Source organism: Salmo salar, chromosome ssa09 (assembly GCF_905237065.1).
Source record: "Salmo salar chromosome ssa09, Ssal_v3.1, whole genome shotgun sequence".
Classification (NCBI taxonomy): domain Eukaryota; kingdom Metazoa; phylum Chordata; class Actinopteri; order Salmoniformes; family Salmonidae; genus Salmo; species Salmo salar.
In genome coordinates, this window is record NC_059450.1 from 66435701 (window position 1) to 66460427 (window position 24727).

The 24727-nt window shown below is 41.1% G+C and overlaps 1 protein-coding gene across 1 annotated transcript; it reads right to left on the reverse strand.

The window, feature by feature from the left end:
* Nucleotide 1: 1 nt before the first annotated feature.
* Nucleotides 2-22529, reverse strand: LOC106611645 (beta-1,4-galactosyltransferase 1). The gene is made up of 6 exons (XM_014212067.2): nucleotides 21680-22529; nucleotides 17171-17406; nucleotides 10286-10473; nucleotides 8179-8301; nucleotides 5894-5998; nucleotides 2-2910 (listed from the first exon to the last, which is right to left on the reverse strand). Exons 1-6 carry the CDS (start codon nucleotides 21936-21938, stop codon nucleotides 2763-2765), a joined length of 1059 nt encoding a protein of 352 aa, XP_014067542.2. The 5' UTR covers nucleotides 21939-22529; the 3' UTR covers nucleotides 2-2762.
* Nucleotides 22530-24727: the final 2198 nt, after the last annotated feature.

Genomic DNA, 24727 nt, shown 5'->3' on the forward strand with positions numbered 1-24727 from the left:
CTTAAATCACAGATTTTAATAACCTAAACATGAGTTGATTCATCTTCACCAACATTCTCACAAACCAGGAAATGTATTTTTGAATGAAATTGTTAAACCAGCAAAAGTCATACAAAGACATGCATTTGTAGAAATCACAAGCATAGATGCACACATTGAATCATAATGGAAAACATGAAAAGTAAAAAGATAGAAGCCTTACAGATTAGTCAGCTAACTATTGTAACACAAACTTAATTCACACGTGGCATACATATTGCTGGCTTTCTCAACAAAGGCCATTGTCTTTGGGAGAAACAAACCTGGCTTCAGCCAACCTATAAAAGACACTGGTTTTCAACCTTGAAAATGAATCTTTAGGTGGATTGAGAGAAGTATATAATGCTATGCATTGCACATTATGCAGCCCTGCATGCCAGGCTTAAAGAGCAAGACTGCACATCATGGGACTACTCCCATGTCTTCAAGTGTCTGTACATAGCAACCAGACAGAGTGAGGAGGTATGTGGTGACTAGGCCTTTCCTTAGGCTTATTCAATGTGGCAAACGCTCCCCATTTTGAGTATATAAATGTGTTGCATAGAGCTGACACAAACCTCTATTTGCTATGTACATTGTGCTCATTCTATATGAAGGATTTATTTTTGCAACGTTTCACCATAGTTGAAACGGCCTGTGATGTGGCTTTCTTGACCGAGCCCAAAGACCCTATAGTTCAGCCTCTTGGGAAACGGCTAACTATAGTTCAGCCTCTTGGGAAACGGCTAACTATAGTTCAGCCTCTTGGGAAACGGCTAACTATAGTTCAGCCTCTTGGGAAACGGCTAACTATAGTTCAGCCTCTTGGGAAACGGCTAACTATAGTTCAGCCTCTTGGGAAACGGCTAACTATAGTTCAGCCTCTTGGGAAACGGCTAACTATAGTTCAGCCTCTTGGGAAACACTTTTGGGGAACAGCTAGGGAATTACTGACTTAGCTTTAGCGGTTAATGTACACCCATATCTCCTACTAATGTTTCAAAGTTGACCAATAAATTGATATTTTCAAGTTTATTTGGGTAAGGCAAAAATGGCTGTCATTTTACAGATTCTTCAAGGGCTGATTGCTTCTTAATTCTGTCAGAAGAGGAATGGCATACATGGAAGCCTAAGTATAGACAGACAATAACTCTGTTATATCTAGTGTCCAGTCAGAAATCGCAATGGCTTTTTTCCTCAATAAGATTGAGTTACTAACTGTACATGTGCAACGCCATGCCTCATAGCGCACAATCTTGTGTAGTTTTCAATGTATATGAGGAATGATAAGGACCCGTGGTGGCATGAGGCTGCGGAGGGGAGTACGGCTCATGATAACCATAACGGAGCAAATGAAATGGCATCAAACACATGGAAATCAAGTGTTTGATCCCATTCCCTCCATTGCGCTCCAGCAATTACAACGAGCCTGTCCTCCCTCATTAAGGTGCCACCAACGTCCTGTGGTTTGGTTACTACATCGAGGCCAAAAATAAATTAAAAAATGATTTCTAACCCTCTCAGACATACAATGAATACAAGATGATTATTTTTAGCGTAGAACCCCCCCCCCCCCATCTCAGACAAAAAATAAAAAATAAAAATCACTAAACCAGACAATCGTGATAGACAACAGCGCAGTATCATTTTACCTCAGGGCACACAATCACAACACCACCAGGCAATACATTCAGGTGCCTCTTTTTCCAACTAGGGAGAGGCCTCCTTACAGGCTACCTTGAATGGTGGTCTTCACAGGGAAGGGAGCATCAGCAGAGACACTTTCAAGAGAGCTTTTCACATAGTTCAAAATACTCAACAAAAACACACCTAAAAACTAAACGACGCAAAATGCATCATACTGGCTGTATTTCGAAAGTTATACATCTTGAAAACTTGATTGCTGACATGCAAAACATTTTAGGACTATATCAACAATAGACTAAGGACCCTTAGCAGTGAGAATTAGAATGCCTAATGTAAATATCATGGGATTTGGCCTTTTCAACTATTTTTGGAGGGAATTCTAGGCCCTTTGGGGTAAGTTCAAAATCTTGATGGAACATCAAAGTACAAAAATCCTTTAAGATTGGTTGTCTTAACAAAACCTAAGTGATTTTGTTTTTAATGACCTCTGAATTGCAGAGTTCCATCTTTGGCCTGACCTCTTGGCATTGGATTGGTTGAAACCCTGCTCAGCAGAGGTATTAAAAAGGATTAGCAAGAAATTCCCCAGAAGTGACAGAAAACTAAAATGACCCCAACATGAACCCAAACGACAACATCCACAGTATTGCAAAGAAATGCATATGACAAAACGCATTATTTGAGAGTTCCCGATGCATAGGACAATCAATTAAGACATTTCACAACCTCCCCCTCAAGACAAAATGGCTCACAAAGGACTTGGTCTCAGCAGCCGTCTCCAGACAGAGAGAGCGGGGGCCATATCAGCCTGATAGGACCCCGACAGTGTGTCAATGTACGGAATGTCAACTCTCATTTCTGGCGTCAACGATTTAAGGATCCTATGATGGAAACGCTGGAATCCCAGTTCAATTCACCATCGGATGTGCAAAGGCCGAAAATAAAGGGAATATTGGGGAACATGTTCGTTTGCTGATTAGATCAGTCATTCTCTATGGTCCAAAAAGTCCAGGGCATAAGATTATTTATAGTGTCAAGGCACATTTGGTTACAGCATCCACCACAGTGGCAAATTGGTTGTCAAGGCTGTTCAGGTTTTAATTGGTTTGACGAGTAATTTTTTTCCCCACGTCCACAGTGATTTTGGTGTATAATTGATCCTTCTCCACTTTCACCACTTTGTACGACAGGGTTTTTATGCCATCTTTGTTCATGGTCTCCTTGGTGTGGGCGATGCGGTCGAACCTGTAAAGAAAAAACACAGCTCAACCACAATTCAATGACATGGTTTAAGAACCATGTCTTTTTTTATTTGGTTAAGGTGTAGCCTATGGCAAACATCTCCTCTGGATTTCACAAAAATCATTGCTTGTTATACACTACCTGATTAAACGCTACTCAAGAAATCTAACCACGACAATCAAACAAATCAAAGTGCTACTGAAAAGTAATCCGCTATACAGTCTAGCTAACTGCCGCCGCTGATCAATAGATAATCAATAGCCCTGAAGGATCAGTTTGGCCTAGTGTGATAATGACCACATTTATTGTCATGGATGTTGAGGCTTCTACTGCACGTCAATGTTTGCCCAGGCTTCTATTGCACGTCAATGTTTGCCCAGGCTTCTATTGCACGTCAATGCCTTCCGAGGTTTTTATTGCAGTGTTAAGTTTGCATCTGTACAGAGAAGAATGGCCGAGCTGACCAAGTCATCCAGTGTTCGTGAGAAATGACGTCAAGGGAAAGAGTAGTGAGTGACTGGATCCTTGTGTGACGAGGGCAAGGAGAGCCTGGGGAGTGTTCAACTGTGCACACCTTTTGTTCCCTCTCTTCTGCTCTCCTTTACAGATCTGAGAGCTGGATAAGTGAAACCAATATAGCTGAAACTAGGTGGACCTAGAGATGTGCAACTTTCTCTTTGAAGGCGATTTGATGTGATACAGGAACGATATGTTTTAGTTTGAAACGATTCGGTTTGATTAGAGAATTATTCGATGCACTATCATTTGTTGCATAAACACATTCCTTTTCCATTCTAAATTAAAAATCTGTTGCTGATGGAGCTCATGAGCTGGGCCTCTCTGAGCGGACTTTGTGTGTGTGTGTGTGTAAATTAAATATGTCTATGTAAGCACCTGAGCTGAGCCATGAGGGAGACTAGTAGGGATTAAAAAGTTTAATATACAAATGAACCCCAACCCAATTGTAGGCTACTGATATTGCCTGGGGTTGTCCGGCATGCAAAATGACTTGTCGACCTCTAGTTGACAGTCATCGATCTACCGATTAAATCGGCATGGCCGATTAATTAGTACCGATTTCACGTTTTCATAACAATCGGTAATCTGCCTTTTTGGATGCCGATTATATTGCATTGCTCGAGGAAACTGCGTGGCAGGCTGACCACCTGTTACGCGAGTGCAGCAAAGAGCCAAGGTAAGTTGCTAGCTAGCATTAAATGTATCTTATAAAAAACAATCTTCACATAATCACTAGTTAACTACACATGGTTGATGATATTACTAGGTTAACTAGCTTGTCCTGCGTTGCCTGTTAATTTATCATCGAATCACAGCCTACTTCGCCAAACGGGTGATGATTTAACAAGCTCATTCACGAAAAAAAGCACAATCGTTGCACGAATGTACCCAACCATAAACATCAATGCCTTTCTTAAAATCAATACACAGAAGTATATTTTTTAAAACCTGCATATTTAGTTAAAAGAAATTCATGTTAGCAGGCAATATTAACTAGGGAAATTATGTCACTTCTCTTGCGTTCATTGCACGCCGAGTCAGGGAATATGCAACAGTTTGGGCCGCCTGGCTCGTTGCGAACTAATTTGCCAAAATTGTACATAATTATGACATAACATTGAAGGTTGTGCAATGTAAACAGCAATATTTAGACTTAGGGTTGCCACCCGTTTGATAAAATACGGAACGGTTCCGTATTTCACTGAAAGAATAAATGTTTTGTTTTCGAGATGATAGTTTCCGGATTTTACCATATTAATGACCTAAGGCTCGTATTTCTGTGTTTATTATATTATAATTAAGTCTATGATTTGATAGAGCAGTCTGACTGAGCAGTGGTAGGCAGCAGCAGGCTCATAAGCATTCATTCAAACTTTACTGCATTTGCCAGCAGCTCTTAGCAATTGTTGATTCACAGCGCTGTTTATGACTTCAAGCCTATAAACTCCTGAGATTAGGCTGGCAATACTAAAATGCCTATTAGAACATCCAATAGTCAAAGGTATATGAAATACAAATGGTATAAAGAGAAATAGTCGACGCGTCATAATTCCTATAATAACTACAACCTAAAACTTAACTGTAAATAGTGAAGAACTGGGAATATTGAACCACCAGCTTTCATATGGTCTGAGCAAGGAACTTAAACGTTAGCTTTTTTACATGGCACATACTGCATTTTTACTTTCTTCTCCAACACTGTGTTTTTGCATTATTTAAACCAAATTGAGCATGTTTCATTATTTATTTGAGGCTAAATAGATTTTATGTATTATATTAAGTTAAAAAAATAATAATAATAATTTTAAAAAAGTGTTCATTGTTCATTCAGTATTGTTGTAATTCACATTACAATTTTTTTTTTTATTAAACAAAATTATCTTTTAAAAAAAAAAAAAAATATATATATATATATATATAAAAACAACAAAAATATATATATAAAAAAAATAATAATACTTGTTTTTTTTATTTTTAATAAATAATAATAAAAAATAAAAATAAAAATCGGTATCGGTATTTTTTGGTACTCCAATAAACCGGTATCGGTGTTGAAAAATCACAGTTGGTCGACCTCTACTGTCAACACAGTAACATGCAGTTCGACACTGAAGGAGAGGACGTATCAGTTGTCCCAAAAGAAGGTGATTTTGGAAGAGAGAGAATGTAGGCCTAACATGAACTAAACATTTTAGTGACCCGTAAACGTTTGAATACATTTTTTTGACCGATGCATGCTACATTTGGATCGGTTTGGAGTCCACGGACCGATGCACTTGCATCTTAAACGTTTGAAAAATCGGGGACCGGTGCGTATCGTTGAATCAGTACATCCCTTGGTGGACCTATTGCTTACTCCTATTAAATCCGATTTGGCTAGATTCATGCGAAAGGGAGTGAACAAACCCAGAGAGGGTACCATTATACATGGAAATACAGCCCCTGAGAACAGGAGTCGGAACCTCACCTCTGTGGGTTGTCTTCGTTCCCACCGTCCCGGTTGTGGCGGATCATCCTGCATTTCCCCACGGCTCCGCTGGGCCGTGAGATGGTCATCCCCTTGGAGTTCAGCCTGTTAAAAACACAGCAGCAGCATGAGTCAGACCATCAGTCTAACTAAAACACTGTGGGACGCAGTTACAACAGCTTTTACACCTGGGAGAAAATCTGCACGTTTTTCTTACAATAGTGAAATAAACCTAAAAAAGGTCAAAGAAAAAGTAGGATAGATGTGAAATGGAGTAAAACAGGTTATTTGGTTTTCATTCAGTTGCCTCTGTGCAAGAGATGCAAATAGTGGACTATTGCCTAACTCAATAGGTGTAACCAGAGAGGAAGAGGCAAAGCGAGAGGGTTTACTCTGCACAAAATCTGTCCACGTTAAGCAGATCATTCATTATTAAGCAAGTGAGGCGTTTTTGTATTGGGGGGCAATGAGTGTCAAATTATATTAAAAAGATAAAACTGAATTGCTATTTTGATACATAAGGCTTATTTCATCTAATAAAAGTTTTGTAATGCTTAGGTTGATATGAGTGCACTGATATAAGTGTGATGCAATCGACATCCCGGCAACTTTGAGAAAAAAAAAAAAAAAAAAACATAGGCTTCTCATTATTATATCCAGACTCTCTGGTGTAACTACACTGGAAATCGCTTGTTTGTGTAGCATGGTTCAGGGTCACAGCTGATAAAAGCTTCCAGACCACAGTGAATAACTGAGTATGTCTGGAAACATCCTGTCTGCCATTGTTTACAGTATCCCTATCAAAATGGATACGGTGACTTATCAAGCAAACACTCCAAAGAGCTGAAAAAGCAGCAGAGACAAAAAACAACAACAACATGTTAACACGTTGTGCTGTTGGGCATTCATCAGTATGTGTGGAGTTCATCTATAATTCAGTTCTGGAGACAGTGTTCAGTTTGTCTGGTCTATAGTGAAGCTATTGGGTTACGCAAGTCTCAAATGCAGAAGTTAACGAGGCACAGTATATGTTATGCAGAGAATTTAATCCCAAAACCGTCCCTTTGATATTTTAAATAAACATACATATATTTAAGTAAATAAAAACATGCTTAAGTGCCAAAATTCAGCATCTTTTGACATGTCCCTCGTTTTCACCATCACTGTCAGGCCCTAGTCAGTGTTGCTTTGACATTATTTTAAGGCCTGTTATAAACTGAACTCATTTTAATATTGTGAAACAATTTTTTTTTTTACATTTTATTCTAAAGAAACATTGAATATCTAATAGTCAAATTATAGTATGAAAAGAAAAAAAAGTTTGCTCTACTGGTTACTGGACCCCACTTCTTCCTCCATAGTCAGAAAACAGAGCAGCAAATAGTCCAACGCTCACAGCATTGCTACCTAAGGCTAAACTGAATAGCATTTAAGCCATTCTGACAGCCGACCTTTGAAGGCAGTGCTGCTCCTGTCAGCACGTTGATAGTCTAGAGGCAGGCTATTCGAAACACATGACTCAAGACAAATAAGGTATACAAGTTCCATTCAAATGACATGCCAAACTCCTTCCAATCTTTACAACACTGCTTTCTGCATTAGTGATTTAAAATGCTTGTTTGTCTAACTGATAGAGGTAAGGAGAAACAAGCCTTTGTGCATTTAATAAGAAGAAACTAAATAATACAAGATTAATTTGGCAAGTGACACTTTATATATGTAGCCTCCTCTTTTTTTGCCTGATTCTTGACTAATCCTTTATAGAGCCTGGTTTTGATCAGTCACGTGAAAAACAAGAAAAAAGCCTTAGTAACAAGTGTGTGCTGTTGGCATCGTTCAGAAACTGGAGAAACAGAGATAGCTGGAGGGGGGTGTGTTCCGGGAGTGTCTCAGAGACAAGACACATACCCCTCCTCACAAATGACAAGTTTGTGTGGGTGTCCCATCTGCTTGTGAAAGCGCCTCAGCTGAAATGGATGCTAACAGGATACTCACTGATACATAATTTCCTTCAAGAGCAAATGGTGGTAGTGGCATACAAGGGCACCCTTGGGGGCAAGTTGGAACAATGGAAAAAGTAGGGCTAAAAACACAACAACGCACACTGACGAATGACAAGAACTAGGCTCATGTAACAGGGTTTCAACATTGCTCACTCAAGAAAATATTTTAATGTGAAACCTTGGCTATCACTTTACCCAATAAATATGAATGATCTGCTTTTTACATTGAGTCCTCCTATGAGCCACAGACATTTGTCTGAGAGTGGCTGTGCGGACTCTGACCTGTTGAAAATGTCGTCGTCCTCCCCTCCCCAGCCCCAGTAGTTGTTGGGGAAGCCGTTGATCTTGAGGAATTGCTCCTTGCTCATTGACGACACGCCTCCAAAGTACTGGTTGTACGGCAATCTGAGAGCAAGAGAGAGAGAGACACAGAGAGAGCGAGCGAGAGAGAGAGAGAGAGAGAGAGAGAGAGAGAGAGAGAGAGAGAGAGAGCGGAAAGAGAAAAATAAATATAGAACGTTGAATTTGTTTAGAGTTTAAACTAGGCTTGGGCAGTAAACCGTATACTAGGATATTTGGAAATAGCCACAGGATGGTTTTTTAGTGAAAGTCATTGTTTTTTTATTCAATAGAGTGATCAGGGACGTACAACTATAGTTTTTCCATTCACAGAAAAATACATTAGAGCAACTGGAGTTGGCTTCATTTTTATCAGATGACAACAGAAGTGCAACGCTATTTGGTTGGCAGCCACACAAGTAAATTAGCTTTTAAATGAAAAAGCAAGGTCTTTTTTGTTGTTGTTGATGCACGGCCATCATATTTCTAATGTCTAGGCCCATCATAAAAAGAATACAGCCAGCTACATTTCCTAATGTTTTGTTTAAAGCTAATCTTGCATTTTACCAGAGAAAAATAGGCTGGCTACACCAAGAAAAGTACCGGGGAGAAAATAATCGCTGTCTGCTGATAGAATGCACCTTTGTGAATTCTCATTCAAGTTTAGAAGTGCAACTGAAGCACAAAATTTGTCTGATGGGGAGCAGAAATTACAATAAGAAGTATTTTAGATCTGCGTTTATAAAACGCAGCAAGAAATAATTTTATGCGTCTAATCTTTTTTTCCTGCGTGAAAAAAAAAGGGGGTAAATGACTCTGGCTCTAACAGAAACCGCAGTCAGTGGCTTACGTTCTACGATAGAGGAAGTATCAGCCTAGCAGATGAGGTGCTGCAGAAAAACCCTCTTCCTCAGTTTGTATCACTGCCTTTTGCAAGTTACATGCTGGCTCTCTGTACAGTGTACTGTAGGGAAACATGGAGCCAAGAGACTGAAGCACCCTGGTTTAGCCTTGCCTCACTTTCCTGTTTATTTTGGACACCGAATTAGCCTTGGCTATAACGACATTCTTTAAATCCTATCGCTAACATTGGAAAGGTCAGCACAATTAAGAAAATCAACAAAAATTTAATAAAATGCATGAATCCATTGTGGGACTTAGTCATCGAACAAATTACCCAACAAGGGGAGCTTGGCGTCTTTCCTGGAGACGGATTTCCCTGCCAAAATCCTGTTGGATATTGAATCCAGATGCTTGGTGAGCTACATGCCCTTCAAGGAACATGACACACAGTATACAAGCTGTTGTGTGTGCAACAAAGGGAAGGGTTTGGTGAGAGGATGCCCATAAAAGCCCAGTTACAAGCTGAGAGACCTGTACTATGACCAGTACACAGGTGGAACTCATGACTATGACGTTACATCTGGGGTCAGCTTACCTTACCAATTTAAATCTTACATCAGAAGCAGGTAACAGAGCCAAACTGACTGTAGATCAGCGCCTCGCCAAGCATAAGGTCTACAGCTGTGTCGGACCAGAGCTGTGTATCACAACAGAGGAGAAGCTCCCAAATCCTTTTATCAAACACACAGACAAAGATACAGTCTCTAGCGTCAGAGCTCCTCCCTGTCTGACATGTAACGGTGTTACACATGTAGAGAAACAAGCCTTTGTTCATTTAATAAGAATACATTAAATAAAAACAGCATTCCTTTGGCAAGTGACACTTTATATGTGGCCTGCTGTTTTACAGAACCTGGTTTTGATCAGTCACATGAACAATAAGGAAGAAGGAAATCCTTAGTAACAACTGTCACCTGTGCTGCTGGCATCATTCCTCTAAGCGCAGTGGTAATTCAGCAGTTAATGGGTTCAAGTGAGTGACACGAACAGAACGTCTTAGAACCCACAGGTGCTCTTTAAGCTTTTATGTGGACACTCCCGTGTGTGTGTGTGTGAACGCTCATTCGTGTCGGTACTATGTCTGGGCAGTGAACTGGAGGGAGACAGACAGACAATTCCAGGGCTATCCGTGGGAGCGTTGGCTTACCTGAAGCCAAACTTGTCCATGGAAACAGACAGGTGCCTGGGCTGGCTGAAGCACCTGTAGGTGTTGCGGTCATCCATGGGGATGAGGTCCACGTCACTGAACACAAAGCAGCCGTAGTCGTACTCCATCAGGGCCTCCGAGTAGCCAACGTTGAGGAGCTTGGCGCGGTTAAAGACCTCATCACCGTCCTAGAGTGTGTGAATGGAGGGAATATGGGGTTAGAATTGGAAGGTGAATCATGTAGAAAGAAAATACTTATTTTTGAGTGTCTAGACAAAGGTAGGAAACTCTGGTCCTCATTGGTTGGTTGGCCACCCATGTCTCACGCACACCAGAACTAAGGCTAAACTGAAGCATCCAGGCGGCTATCTATTATAATGCGATTGACAAAGCAAACGTGTCAGAAACAGTACCAGACTTGTTTAAATGTAAGGTTTGGACAACTGGAAAACATTGCCAAATTACAATACAGGACTTAAGAGTCGTTTGTCTTTGAAGTTGTGTAGGCATCTTGTTGTTTGCTGGAAAACATGTGTTTACCTTGAAATCAGCAGTGTGTGTACTTACAAACTTTCATTGAAATTCATGTTCTGTGTTGCTGATGCAGTGTGATCAAAGCCTTGCACGTCCAGCTATTTAATGTGACTCGATGTAGCTGTAAGAGGATTGCTCAAGAACATGGATAGGTTGCCCACATGAACAAAGACTAAAGTACACTATGGTATAAATACTATAGTATTCACTGTAGTGTTTTTGCAGACTATGGTCTGTAAAAACACTACAGTGAATACGGTAGTATTTACAGTTAGCTACTGTATAAATATTGTAGTACATTTTTTGGTATATATACACACACACACACCCCTCAATAAATAATGTAGTATTTACTGTAGTGTTTTTGCAGACATTACTGTAATATTTAGTGTTTTGGTTTTAGTATCTTTGACATTGAAGTGGATGCTTTCTCCTTAAGGAAAGAGCTTCTGCTCTTTTCTATAACCGACTGGGAACACAATAAATGGTCTATACTTGGCATGTATGTTTCTCACTTATGGGTGGCACAAATTGCGATAAGGAGCATGCAATAAGCAGGGTATATGCAAATTAAAAACTGTAGTATTACTATAGTTTAAAAAGTATGTTTTTTTGCGGACTGTGGTGTTTTTGCAGGAATTACTGAAGTATTTACTACAGTACTTATCTGTAGTATTTAATATTGTATTCTACAACATTCTATAGTAAGTATTACACATGATCGAGGGATACTACAGTGTATAGTATACTAGAGTTTAATATACACTGCTCAAAAAAATAAAGGGAACAATGTAACTCCAAGTCAATCACACTTCTGTGAAATCAAACTGTCCACTTAGGAAGCAACACTGATTGACAATAAATTTCACATGCTGTTGTGCAAATGGGAATAGACAACAGGTGGAAATTATAGGCAATTAGCAAGACACCACCAATAAAGGAGTAGTTCTGCAGGTGGTGACCACAGACCACTTCTCAGTTCCTATGCTTCCTGGCTGATGCTTTGGTCACTTTTGAATGCTGGCGGTGCTTTCACTCTAGTGGTAGCATGAGACGGAGTCTACAACCCACACAAGTGGATCAGGTAGTGCAGCTCATCCAGGATGGCACATCAATGCGAGCTGTGGCAAGAAGGTTTGCTGTGTCTGTCAGCGTAGTGTCCAGAGCATGGAGGCGCTACCAGGAGACAGGCCAGTACATCAGGAGACGTGGAGGAGGCCGTAGGAGGGCAACAACACAGCAGCAGGACCGCTACCTCCGCCTTTGTGCAAGGAGGAGCACTGCCAGAGCCCTGCAAAATGACCTCCAGCAGGCCACAAATGTGCATGTGTCTGCTCAAACGGTCAGAAACAGACTCCATGAGGGTGGTATGAGGGCCCGGCGTCCACAGGTGGGGGTTGTGCTTACAGCCCAACACCGTGCAGGACGTTTGGCATTTGCCAGAGAACACCAAGATTGGCAAATTCACCACTGGCGCCCTGTGCTCTTCACAGATGAAAGCAGATTCACACTGAGCACATGTGACAGACGTGACAGAGTCTGGAGACACCGTGGAGAACGTTCTGCTGCCTGCAACATCCTCCAGCATGACCGGTTTGGCGGTGGGTCAGTCATGGTGTGGGGTGGCATTTCTTTGGGGGGGCCGCACAGCCCTCCATGTGCTCGCCAGAGGTAGCCTGACTGCCATTAGGTACCAAGATGAGATCCTCAGACCCCTTGTGAGACCATATGCTGGTGCGGTTGGCCCTGGGTTCCTCCTAATGCAAGACCTCATGTGGCTGGAGCGTGTCAGCAGTTCCTGCAAGAGGAAGGCATTGATGCTATGGACTGGCCCGCCCGTTCCCCAGACCTGAATCCAATTGAGCACATCTGGGACATCATGTCTCGCTCCATCCACCAACGCCACGTTGCACCACAGACTGTCCAGGAGTTGGCGGATGCTTTAGTCCAGGTCTGGGAGGAGATCCCCCAGGAGACTTTATAAGTCGCTCTGGATAAGAGCGTCTGCTAAATGACTTAAATGTAATGTAATGTAAATGAGACCATCCGCCACCTCATCAGGAGCATGCCCAGGCGTTGTAGGGAGGTCATACAGGCATGTGGAGGCCACACACACTACTGAGCCTCATTTTGACTTGTTTTAAGGACATTACATCAAAGTTGGATCAGCCTGTAGTGTGGTTTTCCACTTTACTTTTGAGTGTGACTCCAAATCCAGACCTCCATGGGTTGATAAATTGGATTTCCATTGATTATTTTTGTGTGATTTTGTTGTCAGCACATTCAACTATGTAAAGAAAAAAGTATTTAAGAAGATTATTTCTTTCATTCAGATCTAGGATGTGTTGTTTAAGTGTTCCCTTTATTTTTTTGAGCAGTATATAATTCAATAGTAAGTACTGTAGTATTTGTTCATGTGGGTGGGATTGTCTTTTTTTCTCTTTTTGTCTTCTCAGGCTGAAAAAAAGGCAGGGTTACCAGGGCTGATGTAGTTCTACTGGGATGATTCTCTGTGATGTGTCCTTTGGCAAAAGAACGGGAGCATCGTGTTCTGTGTCAGTGTGCCTTCAATGTGGGCGAAGTGCCTCTCAATGGATACGTCTCATATGTCAATGGCTTGATCTGATGGTCCTCCAGAAAAGGTCTGCCTGAATACCCATAGAACCAAAACTGGCTAAAATATTCAAAAAAAATGGGGCAGATGAAACCTCCTAATAACATGACCTCAGTCCTTGTTTCGATTGCATCAAATAAAACCGTGGCTAGTGTTCTTCAAAAGACAATTCACTTAAACAGAGCAAGAAAACCAGAACGAGGGTGTGTGATGCCAAGAAGCAGCACAGTTAATGTAATCTGGACAGGAGTCCCGACAATTGAATGAATGTTCAGTAAGTAGTGTTCTCCGCTGAAGCACTTTGTCAGTCACATGTCATGTTACACATTGTGGCGATAAGAGAGACCGTCATATGATGCCTGATTAAAATAAACTTTGAGACATCTGCTACGGTCTGAAATAAGCATCCGCTAAGGAGGTCTATGACTGTGTTTGTTCTTGGGAGTGTGTTGTTTCCCCTCCACCAAGTGATGCATCCCGCTCTCCTACAGTGCATGACAGCCTCATTTGAATACAGGGTGTGGATCATTTGCAAAGACAGAAAGAATCAAGTGTAGAAGATTTCAGAAGTGCATGTGACCAAAATAGATTTCTCTCAGTCAATAATAAGAAAGAGACAGAAAGAGACAGAAAAGAAGCACACATTACCAGTAGAACCCCTCAGCCCATGGAGTCACGCAACTGGCCAGAGCAAGCAGGGGACAATTTTCTCCTCTTCCAGCGACCACAGCCATTGGCCAGACACGCCTGACATGCAAAAGGGGAGGCGTTTTGAGCAAGGGGGTAGGGAAACGAGGAAGAAATTTTAAAAAAGAGAGGAAAGGACAGGAAAGGAGAAACAGAAGAGAGAAGCAGAAAGATTGAGTAGAACTCCAACAAAGACCCAATAATTGTGTTTAACAGCATTGAAGGGCCCTTTAGCAATAGCTAGGTGACTCGACTACAGAAGAAGTCAGATTGACTCATTAGTATAATAGCAGGCATTAAAGCTACTTTTCTTTGCAGTGGACACCACCATGTCAAGCCTGACATCTTGAACCAATTTGCTACTTGTGTTGGAGACCAGAGTAGAGTATACTAAAAAAAATATATATAAGTATTATATATTCAAATAGAACCATGTATTTGCTGCGTATGACGTTCTAGGTCTGGCGTTCAGTCTACACTACAACATGTTGGTTGAGCCACACTTTACCTGTTGGTGGGTGGGAGGCAACAAGTCCTGGCATGAGAACAAAGAGTCAATTAGGCCTTCAAGCTGAAAAACAGTACTGGCCTCCCAAGAGTCAATAATACCTCCATCTGCAAAGAATCATGTCATTAAACTACACATAACTGATACAGATTTAATCTACAATATGGTCCTGTATGACCGTATTAACTTTGGCTTGTCAATAAATGTTCAAAAGTGACTTTGGTTTATCCCAGACAGTGTTAATGACTTGAAGGATATTGAGAAGGATAGATATCGTTATCCTACGTTCAGGTCAGCCTTTGTGTGAAATTGGATTAGATGACCCAATAACTAATACATTTTTACATTGTCAACTCTGGGCTGTGCAATGGTATTCATATTCCAGTTTGTCCTTTTGCCAGATTGATTTCCAAATACCCTTGAGGTGAACTCCAGTATTCACATAGTAAATCCCCATACCTGTGAGAACATAGTCTAACACTTTCAATGAGAACACACACTCCCACACTGAAATCGTGAAAAAACATGTTTCTGCCCATCTGTGGCCTCATGTTTCTACTGAAGTAGGGATGCACCCCCTGATAAATCTCAACAACCAAAATAGTACTCCTGTATGAGCGGAGAAAAATACTTGTGGGGGTGCTGCATCCAATTTAGTTGTTTTTCTATAAAACATTGTATTTTTATTTTTTACAAAAAGTCTAAATACATTTTACCAGGAAAAATCAAAAAACTGAGAAAGCGAAAACTAAAATAAAAAACTAAATGACTCACGCAAAAAAAGTAATTGATTTTAGAGGGCCCTATAGTGGCACCACTCAGGCTAATGATTGCCACTGACCAAACCAGGCCAGTTTGTAGCTATTATAGTAGTCAAAACTGAGGAGCCAACTTGTTGTGGCACTAAGTGCTTATCATGATCACTACTCTATGGTCAACTTGTCAGTCTTTGATCAAAAGTGTTGGCTAGTAGCCATCTAGATACTTAGATTACTTGATTAGAGGCAATATGATATTCACCATGTTGCACCAAGAGCATGTCAAACTAGTGTAGAACTGTGCTTTGTTGATGATTTTTTTTAAATTAAAAAACAGACTTGATATCACCTGAGCAGGTAACTACATACGCTAAACAATAATGCTAAAAGTAAAACATTAAAATCGATAGTTACACATCAGAATATTATTTTTGCGCTAGTTGGCTGTACCTGGACCAAAACCACACTTTTTATCCCCTAATAGCTTGTTCTCAAATAAGGATCCAATTTGTTTTCAGCGCTTTCATTACCATGATTGAGCAAAACTCGTTTTTCTCGTGGCTCTCTCGTCTCTCTGCAGCAGACCGCATCGAATCGCAATAGAAATCACAGTATCAAATCGCGATACGTACAGAATCGCAATACATATCGTATCAACGCCTAAGTCTCATGACATCGTATCATGAGGTCCCTGGCAATTCCCAGTCCTACTAAACTAGGCCTATATGATCACACTAAAACGGCCCAAATTAGGCCTACTGACTGTTTTTCGATCTAGAAAAGACAGGAAGTGTGTCTAGGCCAGGTTCCCCAAATGTTTTGCATGAAAGTTGAAGTACAACCCGTGTTGAATTCTTCCTTTAGTTATCTGTAACCAACTCTATACCTTGTTGTACATCAAAGAAAGAGTGTTCCATTATACCAATAAAGGATCTTGATGAAAAGAAACAGGAATGTGAAAGGATAAAAAGAGCCTTCCGGGCGGGGCTATTCTCGCAGGTCTTTCAAGTGTCAGAGATAGACAGTGTGGCTTTCAGCGTTTTCTGCGTCACGTCCATTTGTGTTCGGTGATAGCCTCTTGGTTGTGCAAATACCATGAATAAATAAAAGGAAGTTGCTCATGGACAAAGAACAGATGCAGAGACAAATGCTGGCACTACGTTTTAAGATCTGATTTCTTCCCATATATATACGGGAACACAAAGGACTACTGCAAATTGTAGTTCTTAAAAAGAAGGGAGGCATCAGTTACTTGGATGCTAGCCTACTCTTTATCTTGACTGGAAAGCAAGAAATTATTTTATTGAAAACGAGAGACACGTCAAACCTTTGACAGACTTGGAGAGAAAAAAATAAAATAAAAAAAAGGGCCTAAAAAGCTTATCTGACAAGCAACACAAGGTTGAATCTGACTGAAGTTCGCTGTCCCAGAAGAGTTAGGCTACTCAATAAGCATACAAATCTACCAGCATGTCTCAACGAGCCAAGTCACTTGGCAGCTGCCATTACAGCCTGTAATTTGGGGGCTTGATGCCCTTTTGTTTTTACACAGCCTAACCCACTCTGCTTAAAAGCGTAAAACCCAAATAAAATATGGTGAAAGTACTTGTACTTGTGATTTACAGTACCAGTAAACTCCAGCTAACCTATATTTCAAATATACAGACCACCTTTGTTTATTTCTTGCATTAAGATGGTTAAAACCTTTTAACCTGCGTTTCCCACTACTCCATCCTGCTGTATGCAGACAGAGAGCAGACGGGGGCCGGCTGGGAGGGACCCACCTGGTTGATGACATAGACGCCATAGTCCAACTGCTGGCGCTGAAGGATGGGGTGGAGGTAGTAGAGCCAGAACTTGAGGTGCTCGTCGCGGTTGCGGAAAGGGATGATGATGGCCACCTTCTGGAGGGCCATGCAGTCTTTGGGCTTGAAGCGCCCCCCATTCTTAAGATTGGGGTTTTCCTTCCTTACCACGTCCAGGCTGACTGGGTTGGAGAACTCAATTCGCAGTGGGCCAACTGGACGAGAACGAGAGAGGAAAGGTCATACATTTTTGTCAGGGCTCCATATCTACAATAGCCCTGATAATTGATGATTCGGTAGAGCCAATGTAAATAGCAAGTCAAATCTAAAACTCCATTGGTCCCAGGCCTCCCACAGTGAACTTCACTACTTTCATTAAATCTGCTTTCTCTGCCCTCAAATTTAGCCTCACATTGAAGTGTTTCACCATTTTCTTTTCAGGACAACCATGGCTACAGGTAGAACAAAGTAATTTGATAAACAGTTGCATGAGTTTTATTGACAAATGTCAAAAGACAAATAAGGTCCACCAAACAAACCCTGATATAAAAAAATAATAATAAAATAAACGAATTTAAGTACAGAAATTGTTGGTGGGAAATGAATATCCACCTAGTCAGTGACAACTGAGTGGAGGTTGGAGTTTGTGACAGCAACTAAGTAATTTTGTTATAGTATTATATACACTATGTCCTGGGATTCCTATGATCTTCCATGTAAGAGAACCGCTTACCTTCTAACGACTCGTGCGGTTTGTGAATGCCACACAGCAAAACTGGTTACATGTGCTAGTTCGTGAGAGTTTCAGCTTTTCATTGATGGGTCCAAATAGATTGGATTTGTCTATCTCTTCTGCATCCGCTGATACCAACCATACATCTGTATGATTCACGGGGGCTGAGCAAGAGAGGTGTTTGTGAAACCAGGGTGTTTTTGGGAGCCGCCCGTGTCTCAAAGTCCGCTCTAGCTCAGCCACCGTTAAGCAGTCTGTAGCTCAAACAAACAATGTTTAAAATCGTATCGTAGGACTAATATAGGCTGGGCAGGTTTATACTATAGGAAGGAAATTTAGCCTAGTTATCCAATCTCCTGTTTTCAGCAATTGATTTTTCTCCTGACAATGTCTTCTGAAAGGTTTTATTATTAAAAGCTGCAATATGTATCTGTTTGGGCGACCTGACCAAATTCACATGGAAAAGGGTGTTATAGATCTGTCACTCATTGAAAGCAAGTCTAAGAAGCTGTATATCTGTTCTATGTGCACCATTTCTATGCGACACGTTCTTAAGTTTTGTTTTTGCGGCTTTTACTTCCTGTTTTATGCCCCAGCTTCACAAAGCTGAAAATACAATATCTTTGGTAATGCAAAATATATTTCACAGCAGTTTAGATGGTACAATGATTCTCTACACTAGTGGTTCCCAAACTTTTTATAGTCCCGTAGCTCTTCAAACATTCAACCTCCAGCTGCATAGCCCCTCTAGCACCAGGGTCAGCGCACTCTCAAATGTTGTTTTTTGCCATCATTGTAAGCCTGCCTCACACACACCATATGATACATTTATTAAACATAAGAGTGAGTGTGAGTTGTTGTCACAACCCAGCTCGTGGGAATTGACAAAGAGCTCTTATAGGACCAGGGAACAAATAATATTATAATAATGATGCTCTTTATTTAGCCATATAAAACATTTGTTCATCGAAAATTGTGAATAACTCACCACAGGTTAATGAGAAGGGTGCGCTTGAAATGCACATAACTCTGCAATGTTGGGTTGTATTGGAGAGAGTCTCAGTCTTAAATCAGTGTGTAGTTAGTTTTCATGCTAGTCAGGGCCCAGACACCACTCTCACATAGGTACGTGGTTGCAAGGGGCATCAGTGTCTTAACAGCGCGATTTGCCAAGGCAAGAAACTGAGTGTAGCCCTATACGGAAATCTGGCAGTGGCTTCTAATTAAATAAAATTTTCACAGAACCAGTTGTTGCAATTTTGATGAGGCTCTCTTGTTCAGATATCGGTAAGTGGACTGGAGGCAGGGCATGAAAGGGACAATGAATCCAGTTGTTTGTGTCGTCCGTTTTGGGAAAGTACCTGCGTAATTGCGCACCCAGCTCACTCAGGTGCTTCGCTATATCACATTTGACATTGTCCGTAAGCTTGAGATCATTTGCACACCAAAAAAATCATACAATAATGGAAAGACCTGTGTGTTGTCCTTGTTAATGCAGTCATAAAAGAGCTCCAACTTCTTAAATCATAGCCACAATTTTGTCCCGCACATTGAATATAGTGGCGGAGAGTCCCTGTAATCCTAGATACAGATCATTCAGGCAAGAAAAAAACGTCACCCAGATAGCCCAGTCATCATGCAAACAGTCAGACATGTGGAAATGGTCAGTAAAGAACTTTAAGCTCATCTCTCAATTAAAAAAAAAAAAACGTGTCAATACTTTGCCCGTTGATAACCAGTTGTAAAATCGTTACATGGTCGCTGGCCATATCATTGCATAATGCAGAAAATACACAAGAGTTCAGAGGCCTTGCTTTAACAAAGTTAACCATTTTCACTGTAGTGTCCAAAACGTCTTTCAAGCTATCAAGCATTCCCTTGCCAGCAAGAGCCTCTAGGTGGATGCTGCAGTGTACCCAAGTGGTGTCGGGAGCAACTGCTTGCACGCGCGTTACCACTCCACTATGTCTCCCTGTCATGGCTTTTGCGCCATCAGTACAGATACCAACACATCTTGACCACCAAAGTCCATTTGATGTCACAAAGCTGTCCAGTATTTTAAAAATATCCTCTCCTGTTGTCCTGGTTTCCAGTGGTTTGCAGAAGAGGATGTCTTCCTTAATTGACCCCCCATAAACCTAACGGACATATACCAGGAGCTGTGCCAGACCCGCCACGTCTGTTGACTCATCCAGCTGTAACGCTTGTATGCAAAGCAGCAATTGTTTCGAAACATCTCCTGACATGTCACTGATGTATCGTGAAACAGTGTTGTTTGACAATGGAATTGTCTGTATATAGTTTTTTGGGTCTTTCCCCCCAGCATTGTTCCAGCCATATCCACGGCAGCAGGAAGAATTAAGTCCTCCACAACAGTATGGGGCTTGCCTGTCCTAGCCACTCGGTAGCTCACCATATAAAGACTCTTCTAGCCCCTTCATATTAATGGTATCTGTTGCTTTTATACATGTCTTACTACTCAAAAGTTGTCTTTATTCTCACTGAAAAAACTCCTGGGGCATATTTTTCAAATTGTCATGTTTCGTTTCTAAATGTCTGAGTAAGAGTGAAGGTTTCCCGTGAGAGAGTAACGGTTAATGTGATTGGATGTTAATTATTTGACTAGGCTACCTGTATTTGACATTGTGTTGATATTTCGCTCTATACTAGATGGTTTAATTTTATTTTTTTCGGCAGTGAAACGAAGCTACTCGGGCAAAAAAACCTCAACCAAATGTATGGCCCAGATAGAAAATATAAAATGTACTGTTTGAAAATGCGAAGAATTAAAAATGTTATTATTATTTGGCGTACCCTCGATGGCATTGCATACCCCAGTTTGGGAATACCTGCTTAACTGAAAATAAGTGAACTATTAGAACGTTAGCAACCAGGAAATGTCAGAGTGATTTCTGCATAGTGTAACTTTAAAGACACAATAGTATGGCTCCTACAAGCCAGTGACTTACACAAGTAGCAACAGTAGGTCAAATTACAAAAGCCATACAAAAAAAGGTCATACTACATATATGACATAGTTTACTTATTGTATTGTTTTCTATAACGTGACCTTGAGGTTGACGTTCCTAAACCCCAAGACCGCATTGCTTTTCAATTCAATCGCCAAGACTGCTGAGGGCAGAACGAGTACACCACTGTTATCCACTGCCTCCCACCTCTGGAGCAGTCAGGGTTTTGTGGCAGAAGGATAGATCAGCTAGGGCCACAGCTGCATAAACATCTCTTTTTTGAAATCTGAGCTAAAGGAGAAGGCCACTGAACAACAACAACAAACCTGTGTGGAAATAAGCTAACGCAAACAATGAATTCAAGAGCACTAGCAGTAGACCTATGCTAAGCATTAATAATGCATGAGTGGGGCTATAGATAGATAGACCTATTGTATAAATAAGTGAAATACCAAACCCTACAGGGTAAGCGGTCATAAAATAACTGGTGGCTATGCACTCATCTATACCTTGAACTTGTAGTTTACATTAGGTTAGAGAATTAAGGGACATGTAATCCAAGCTCTTTATTCATTCCTTATCAGAGCATATGAATGATTGTGCCTGACAGACATGGGTAACAACTTTTATAATTGTTTGTTGATAAGAGACTTTGGCAAGACTACCAACCAATCATCGTACAATGCACCAGTGAGTCTACAGTTCACGCCATACACATTGATTACGCTATGTTGATTAAATATGTATGTTGTTCGTTTTGGGAACATATCAGCTAACGTTACTTACCAAGCAGTGGCGATGTGTCAGGACATTTTCCAAGTTCTTTGGTGATTGTAGTCACGTTGTCTACAGAAAAGTGGTTCGTTTCAAACGCGTCAGTTGCGGTGTCCTTTGATGCAGTTTGGTCGTGCTTCGCAAATGCAAAACGAAAATCTAACGACCTCACGTAAAAAATGAAAGTGACCGAAATATGGAAAAAACATAGAAGGACGACCAACTTGCATGTTCTATGGAGAACACTGAAATTCACTGTTGAATCCCGCATCGTTAGCTTGGTATGTTAAATGATATGGTTAAAACAAATCTAAAGTAGGTAACGTTAGCAAGTTATTTCACACCATACCCAATTTTCACGGATATCCCTGTCAACTAGCTAGCTAATTTACTAGATGTTAGCTGATGGTAAAAAAAAATCATTTTCGCTCGAAACAACTTCAACTTAACGGTAGTTATATCCTTGTACTTTCGTCGTATTCCGTCCAGTAAAGAAGTTATCTTGTTGTAAAAGCCTCCCTCAAGTTACTATCACAACGGTCCCAAATTTCTTCAACGATTTAGCTAACTGACTATCAGGCGTTATCACTAGCTAGTAGCTAACAGTACAGCAGGGAATAATTACAAGAGCCGCAAGATTCTCTGAATAATCCGTTTCCCATTGGCCAAATTGACTTCTACTAAACTCAATTATACACATATATCCGATGGTATTAAAGCTAGTGTATTTAAAATATGACCTTAAAGGATTAACGAAGTAACTTCAGAGTTGTACAATTTCGAAAAAACAAAGTAATCCCCCTGACAGACATTTCCTTGTGGATACCTAACAAAAATTGTCGTCTAGTTCAAGTGGCATCTTCTTCATCTTCTTTAAAGTTTTATGGCAGACGACACCTATTGGTGTATTGCCGCCACCTACTGTACCGGGTGTAACAAAATAAATCCATTGCGAGAAGGAGGGGGACCCAGGATAATACTAAATAAATCGAACAACCATCCCACTCCTTCGGTCACATTCAAATCACATCTAGTGCCTGTGAGAATTGAGCATTAATCGACTGGATTCCTTGTATGCCTCGGCAAAATAACTCCCAAAAAAACATTCAGCCACACACACAATACCTATTTTCTTAGATTTCCTCTCCGTTTGCGCTGTAAAGTTAATATCCAAAGTATAAACGCTACAAAGTCCACCTTGTTAACATGCCAGGATCCCTCTGTTGACAAGGAGTATCATCTTGTGTCTCTAGTCCTATTATCATTACTTCTTCAACTTCACTCCTTTCTTCCGCTCTTCTCAACACCTCCGGATAGGAGACATTCTGGACAGCCCTTATTCTTGCCACCTCCGTCTCCTTCACCCTAATTTAAGAAATTCAGGTGCATGTTCACCACCACAATTGCAGCATTTAAGCTCAGCTGGCATATAATATCTCTCTCGTCTACATACACTTGACCAAATCATTTACATTTATCAAACCGCACGGCTTTCGGCATGAAGGCTCTCATATACATTTGTACATTTTAATCATCTAGCAGACGCTCTCATCCAGAGCGACTTATAGTAGTGAGTGCATACATTTCATACATTTTTTCCCCCGTACTGGTCCCACGTGGGAATCGAACACACAACCCTGGCATTGCAAACACCATGCTCTACCAACTGAGCCACACGAGATCATATACAACCCAAATACATGTAAGATGGGAGAGACACTCCATCTACCATGCGGCTCTGTCGTTGTACACCAACCACTTGATCCAATTCTTCACATACAGTGAGGGAAAAAAGTATTTGATCCCCTGCTGATTTTGTACGTTTGCCCACTGACAAAGAAATGATCAGTCTATAATTTTAATGGTAGGTTTATTTGAACAGTGAGAGACAGAATAACAACAAAAAAATCCAGAAAAACGCATGTCAAAAATGTTAGAAATTGATTTGCATTTTAATGAAGGAAATAAGTATTTGACCCCCTCTCAATCAGAAAGATTTCTGGCTCCCAGGTGTCTTTTATACAGGTAACGAGCTGAGATTAGGAGCACACTCTTAAAGGTAGTGCTCCTAATCTCAGTTTGTTACCTGTATAAAAGACACCTGTCCACAGAAGCAATCAATCAATCAGATTCCAAACTCTCCACCATGGCCAAGACCAAAGAGCTTTCCAAGGATGTCAGGGACAAGATTGTAGACCTACACAAGGCTGGAATGGGCTACAAGACCATCGCCAAGCAGCTTGTTGAGAAGGTGACAACAGTTGGTGCAATTATTCGCAAATGGAAGAAACACAAAAGAACTGTCAATCTCCCTCGGCCTGGTGCTCCATGCAAGATCTCACCTCGTGGAGTTGCAATGATCATGAGAACGGTGAGGAATCAGCCCAGAACTACACGGGAGGATCTTGTCAATGATCTCAAGGCAGCTGGGACCATCGTCACCAAGAAAACAATTGGTAACACACTACGCCGTGAAGGACTGAAATCCTGCAGGTCCCCCTGCTCAAGAAAGCACAAATACATGCCCGTCTGAAGTTTGCCAATGAACATCTGAATGATTCAGAGGACAACTGGGTGAAAGTGTTGTGGTTAGATGAGACCAAAATGGAGCTCTTTGGCATCAACTCAACTCGCAGTGTTTGGAGGAGGAGGAATGCTGCCTATGACACCAAGAACACCATCCCCACTGTCAAACATGGAGGTGGAAACATTATGCTTTGGGGGGGGGTTTCTGCTAAGGGGACCGGACAACTTCACCGCATCAAAGGGACAATGGACGGGGCCATGTACTGTCAAATCTTGGGTGAGAACCTCCTTCCCTCAGCCAGGGCATTGAAAATGGGTCGTGGATGGGTATTCCAGCATGACAATGACCTAAAACACACGGCCAAGGCAACAAAGGAGTGGCTCAAGAAGAAGCACATTAAGGTCCTGGAGTGGCCTAGCCAGTCTCCAGACCTTAATCCCATAGAAACTCTGTGGAGGGAGCTGAAGGTTCGAGTTGCCAAACGTCAGCCTCGAAACCTTAATGACTTGGAGAAGATCTGCAAAGAGGAGTGG

Bases quoted from the DNA above. Each gene is read 5' to 3' on its own strand.
- LOC106611645 (XM_014212067.2), bottom strand. From the start codon at position 21,938: ATGCGGGATTCAACAGTGAATTTCAGTGTTCTCCATAGAACATGCAAG. The intron at 17,407-21,679 runs GTAAGTAACGTT...GTTCTCGTCCAG, and splicing joins TGACACATCGCCACTGCTTG to TTGGCCCACTGCGAATTGAG. The intron at 5,999-8,178 runs GTCAGAGTCCGC...TGTTTTTAACAG, and splicing joins GACGACGACATTTTCAACAG to GCTGAACTCCAAGGGGATGA.